The sequence below is a fragment of the Pantherophis guttatus genome, chromosome 2, assembly GCF_059756535.1.
Source record: "Pantherophis guttatus breed Tessera chromosome 2, ASM5975653v1, whole genome shotgun sequence".
NCBI lineage: Eukaryota > Metazoa > Chordata > Lepidosauria > Squamata > Colubridae > Pantherophis > Pantherophis guttatus.
The window spans coordinates 196572645-196578644 of NC_142064.1; the positions used below are offsets into that span (position 1 = coordinate 196572645).

General features: G+C 36.3%; 1 protein-coding gene across 2 annotated transcripts in view; it reads left to right on the forward strand.

Moving 5' to 3' along the window:
- Positions 1 to 5496, forward strand: part of MAML1 (mastermind like transcriptional coactivator 1) — a 40034-nt gene extending 34538 nt beyond the window's left edge. For both annotated transcript variants that reach the window (XM_034402796.2, XM_034402804.2), the window contains exon 5: positions 1273 to 5496. In XM_034402796.2, the coding sequence (XP_034258687.1) occupies positions 1273 to 2243 (971 nt within the window). In that variant the 3' untranslated portion in view covers positions 2244 to 5496. The remainder of the gene's footprint in view (positions 1 to 1272) is intronic.
- The last annotated feature ends 504 nt before the right edge of the window (positions 5497 to 6000 follow it).

The window sequence follows — 6000 nt, forward strand, 5'->3', positions numbered from 1 at the left end:
CAACCTCCTAACAACTTCCCCATCGATTTACTTGTAAGAAACTAGCAAGGAAAGCTACGAATGGTGATCACATGACCACAGAATGCTGCAACATCACAATTGGTTGCTGAGCACCCAAATTGCAAACATGTGATCATGAAGACGCTGCAATGATCACAACTTGAGGTCCAGTCATAAGTTCAATACCATCATTGCTTTGAATAGTTGCTAAACAAGTCATTCAACAAGGAATCTCTGTAATATTGTTTTGCATATTTAATCATTAAAGATATTCCTGCTTTCTTGCAGAAGTGTGTGTGTATTTCATAGGTAGAGTAACCACAGGTTGTACAAGCTGGAAGTGATTTGCAGAACTGCTTTTTAACTCTACAGTTCCTATTCCCCATGTGCCATGTGAATCCTTTTCCATAGAATTTGAACTCCTCTGAATAGTTATAGATGAAATATAAATGCATGAAATGAATAGTAAAATTATTCCTGCTCCCTAGTGTGACTTTTGGTTTTTAGAGAGTGGGGTAGAGGATAACTAGATGGTTCTTCTGTGTACTCTATCATCAGCTGCAGTCCTTCTTATCTTAAATAACTAAGACTGGTTAACACAGCTGCTTTTTCACCATGAGCACATATTTTAAACAGCTTTTGAAATTCTCATTATTGCAACAACTCTACAATTACAAAAAGCATTGGAGCAATATCCCTGTACGGTTCAGTTTGCAGATATGCATTCCTACATATATATGTGTTTAAGGATGGCTAATAGTGATTTGACCCACATATGCAGTATAGATTAATCTTCTATCTGAAACAGATTTAAACAGAATGCCCATCTAACTAGTTAGAATAGAAATCAACATTGTTAAATAGTTGTATCTTTGTACAATATATTCCAGATTAATCAGTTGCATTTAAAACAGTAAATTTTATGAGAAGTCATGTTTTTTGAGATGTGTATGACACATAAAGCATGCCATTATGATAGAAGGAAAGATATGCTCAGTAAAGCTACCTTTGTTTAATATTTGACTTCTTCCCTTAGCCTCCAGAGTCACACAAAACATTTAAAGGAGGCTATTCAGAAGGCTGGCAGGAAGAAGAAAATAACCTTCCTAAGTCCTATCCCACTAGAATTTTTCAGGATCTAAGCCAGCAAGCCCTAAATATAGCTAGAAACTACTGTATTGCACGTTACATATATAAAATGTTGCATCAAATATTCTGAGAATGTTTGGATTTATTTTTAAAATCACTAACGTTGGTAATCTTATATTACAGGCTCATCTCCATCAATGACAGGGGTAAATAATTTAGGCCAGTCCAACTCCAGCAGTCCACGAGTGTTTTCTCAGAATCAGAACATGATTCAGATTGGAACAGGGCACAATTCTGTCTCATCAAGCAGTAATCCGCAAGATCGAGCGGTTAATCAATATACTGGTCTGCAGAATATTCAGCGAAATAATTTATACAGCATGGCATCTAGTATGACCCAGATGGTTCAACAACATGCAAATCCAACTGCCAATGGTCAGCCACAGATGCAAAGACAACCCAATTTGGCTCAGGGCACTGCTCTTCCTGCTGGATACGGACAGAACACACTAGGAAATTCAGGCATTTCTCACCAACATAATAAAGGAGCACTAAATGCTACATTATCCAAGCCTCAGATGGCAAGAATGCCAGCAATTGGGGCCCAAAATTCATCTTGGCAGCATCAAGGTATATCAAATATGAACAATCCGGCTCAACGAAATAATGGTTTAGCGACGTTTACTGCCAGCTCCACGTTCCATATGCAGCAGACTCACTTAAAGTTGCCCAGTCAACAGTTTGCCCAAGGAATGCCTCAGGTAAGCCTCAACACCAGCAGGACAATAGCACCCATGAATTCAGCTGTCTCTGGACAGATACTGCCGTTAGGAGCCCAGCAGCGGACAAACCCTCCTACTCAACAGCCAGTCCAGTCACAACAGGTCTTGGCAGGCATGAGTCAAACTGTCCCAGATCTGACTTTCAGCCAGAATCAGAATCAGCAGCTGTCCAGCAGAACCAACTTACACTGTACTCAAGGTTATCCTGTGAGGACAGCTAATCAGGAATTGCCTTTTGCCTACAGTAACCCATCTGGAGGTAATGGACTACAGAACTTAACTGGGGATACAGACCTCATAGACACTTTATTGAAAAACAGGACTTCAGAAGAGTGGATGAATGATTTGGATGAGTTATTAGGGAATCACTGAAATGAGATTTGTTTTTTTCTTCTTCCCTGAGTCATTTTTTTAAAATTACAAATTATCTTTGGACCAAATACCTGTGTCATTGAAAACTCACAGGCTCTAGTGGGAATGTATTGGAGTTGCTTCTTTCTGGGTCTAAGAACATAAAAAAGATGCACCGGCTTGCTAGGAAAAAATGTCATTTCTGTAGTGTGTCTGGAACACAACATATGCAAACAGTTTGGTGCATACCCCAAACAGCCCAGCAAAAATGTAACTTTTTTTCCAGTGTTTTACATTTGAAGACTTAAATGTGAACCCATGCAGTTGCAGTGCAGAAAGTAAGCCAGCAAGAGATAGGCTGTAAGTATTCAGTGTTAAGGTATTCTTTCCTACAGGTAGTACTTGATAGATTTCATTATCTTAATTTGGATCTCTAAATAGTAAAAAGTGCCACCTTGCCACCATTTTCAAGGAAAATGTGTACAGCCCTTGTTCTTTTCTGGAATCCTCCTTAGTTTAGGGAGGGTAATCTTCTAATCAATGTGTGCCAACATTCTTAGCAAACCAGATATAAGAATTCACAATAACTGATAATGGGTTTACTTACTGGAGATCCTTAACTATTACAACATTTCCAGCAGCAGTTTGCTGTAGATCTAAACTGGGGAACCTGGTCTTAATTGGCTTATGGCTTACTGAACTAAGCAATTTGCACTCTGCTATGGGGGGGGGGGAGTTCTTTCTTTTTTAGTTATTTTTTAATTGGAGAAACAGACTTAGAGTCAAGTGTGTGCACTTTTTCTATCTCCTTTGCTGCATTCATTAAAATTGGATTGATCACACCTCATTTCTCTGATTCAGAGGGCATTTATACTTAGCAGTGTTTTGTTGCCACGTGCATACTGTACTATGTGGATAGGATGATTTAGTCTTTGTCAAGCAGGTGAAGCAAGTTTTATGCCTTGGAGTTATTGACTGAAAACTTTGCAATAATGGCACAGGAAGATGGGGGCACACTATACTTTTTTAAAAAATTGAAGAATTTTAAGACCCTTGGGGAAAATGGTGATTGAAGCTCTTTAGAAATATAAAGACGAATCTCCAATGAAATAAATGCTGCTAATTCATCATGTTCCATGGAGATACTTTCCTGGATGTGTAAAATTAGTTCTTTTATGGCAAGGAAAAGATAATTATTTTTTAATATGTTACCAAAAAAAATTTCTGCTTGCCAACAAACCACCTTTTGCCTTAACCTTTAGTTATAAAGGTAATCAATTTGAAAGTTGTTTTAGATGCATAGATACCTCTCTGTTCCTTCTCGGGGTTTTGTTTTGTTCTTTATTGAACACGGCTATTTACCTCCTGTTATAAGGATTCTTAATTTACTTCATAACATTTGCAACTGAAAATCATAGAATTTCCTTTGCCTCAGATACGTTCAGGAGAGTTTACAGAGATATTTGAATCTGGGATATTTTGGACAGGGGAACAGTGAAGAGATTAAAAAGATGAACAATAGGAAAATATTTTACTGTATCTGCAGTGTTCCTCTCAAATGTGCACTTTGGAAAACAATCTGCTTTAACACTACTTTTAATTTAATTTTCCCGTTCCTTTCATTGTATATGGTTGCCATCCATGATCAAGATAAGTATGCCGCGCTAAAGAGACATTTGTGTTTTGGTGGATAATTGATAGGGGATAATGGTGAAAACTGCATGTTAATGAATGGTTCCACTACTGATATGTCCAAACTGAAGCAAATTGCATTGAGTGTATATTTTTAAAATGTCATTTTATAATAAGAGTTGCTTAATTTAATAATTAAAATATAGGTGTCACTATATTGTAAGTAAATTAGATTAGAGTTAAATTTACTAATCTTTTCCATAAATCAGCAATTGAGTTAATTTTTTTCAGTGAATTCAATTCAAAGATTTGATCCAAAATGAATGTCAGCTGGAAAATATTGTAATCTTTGTAGCTGCTTTTTTTGACCATGGAAAAATTATTGGAGTCTGGGAGGAAGAGATTTGAAATGGAGATAAAGTATATTTGTTATGTGTTTTGGTAATCTTGCACCAGTGTGCCTTCCTTTTGTTTGTGGAGGTACTTGGGGCCTCCTACTTCTTAATTATTTGAGTTCTTATTTCTTCTTTAAGTGCAGAAAAAAAATTACAAGTTTTATATCATTCTAGCTTAATTATCAGATAAAATTTTGGTCAGAAGAAAATGTAACAGACACTTTGTGTTTCAAGTGCTATAGGCAGATACCTCCTGTCTTTGTTTATTTACATAAGGTTTTATCAGCTGCAGCACATACAACTATGGATAAACCTCCTGTTGCTTTTTAGGTATCCTGGATTACAACTCCCCACACAGTTGCCCTGCTACTGGATTTATGAGAATTGTAATCTGGAACCTTTCAAGAGTAACAAATGCCTTCTGGTGAAATAAATTAGCTGGAAATAATTTTGGATTGACTGTGCCCTTTCAAAATTGAAAAAAATTAAAATTTTCTTAAAATTTAAGTCAAGTTGTATCTTCAACTTGATTTCAATTGTTGCTTTCAGTCGATACAAAACTCTTTCAGATTTGAAGATGTAGCATAATGTTAAAAGAGGTAAAATGTGCCGTGCAGTGATCCTTAAACACGGAAGCTAGCTGGGGCTAAGTGCAGGGCACTCCCATCAATCACTAGTAGCAGTTCATAATTGAATTGCACTTGTGCTTTCTATTTGCTGCAGCTTTAGAGCAATAAGACCCCCTCCCTCCCCTCAATTTGCCTGGCCTGTTGCCTCAGTTTTATTTATAGGCTGCAGTCCTGGGCTGGTGAAAAGGTGTGAAAACAAATCATACCTGTCCAAGATTCCCCCCCACCCCCCTGCCTTCCTAAACCCCGGCAAAATGGAAAGGGTGCTCAGTTTTTCTATTCTACACATTTTCTTTGTGTAAATAAATGTTTACAGTTTTATATTAAAGACTGAATAAGAGTTAGATCTTCTGAGTGTATATTTTTTACTTTTTATAGATTTTAAAACTTTAATTCTTTATATATATATATGTTGGGGGCGGTTATACGTTTTACATTTGTTTAAATGGTGAACAGTTGAGATTTGATGCTAACTTTTTTTTTTTTACATTAAGATGTATAAAGAGTCCATTAATCCCATTTTTTTTTCTTTAACTACAATTATTGTGGCACACCAAAAACCTTTCACTTCTGTTATGTCATTATTAAAAAAAATAAATATTTTGCTAGTGTACTGAACACATTGTTGTGGTTTTTTTTTTTAAAAAAAAATATCCTGAGATGAATCTTTGGAACTGGTATGGATCTTGATCCTTTTTTTTTTTTCTGCCAGAAGCCAATTCCATTCCATTCCATTCTATTCCTTGGCTGATCTGAAACTGAAAGATGCTGCAAGGCCAAATGCAGAGCACTGGCTTAAGGCTGCCATTTGTCGTGTATGCATTTCCATGTCAACATTGCGTATATATTTTAAATATGCATTTTTATTTTTTAACAGAGTGCTAGACAATGATTAATGCCAATTTCTTATATCTTTGGCCATGAAGATTAATGCAACTGTTTTGGAAAAGCCTTGTTTTGCATTTTTTTAAAAAAAACAAACAAACCCTGTACTTCAGAATGTAAGGGAGGGAAATAATCAGAAGATAACTATAAATGAGAACTGCTGGGGGGGGGGGGTTCTCGGAAACAGAAACTGGCTCTCATTTTAAACTTCAATTAATCTAGAATGCAGTAATTTGC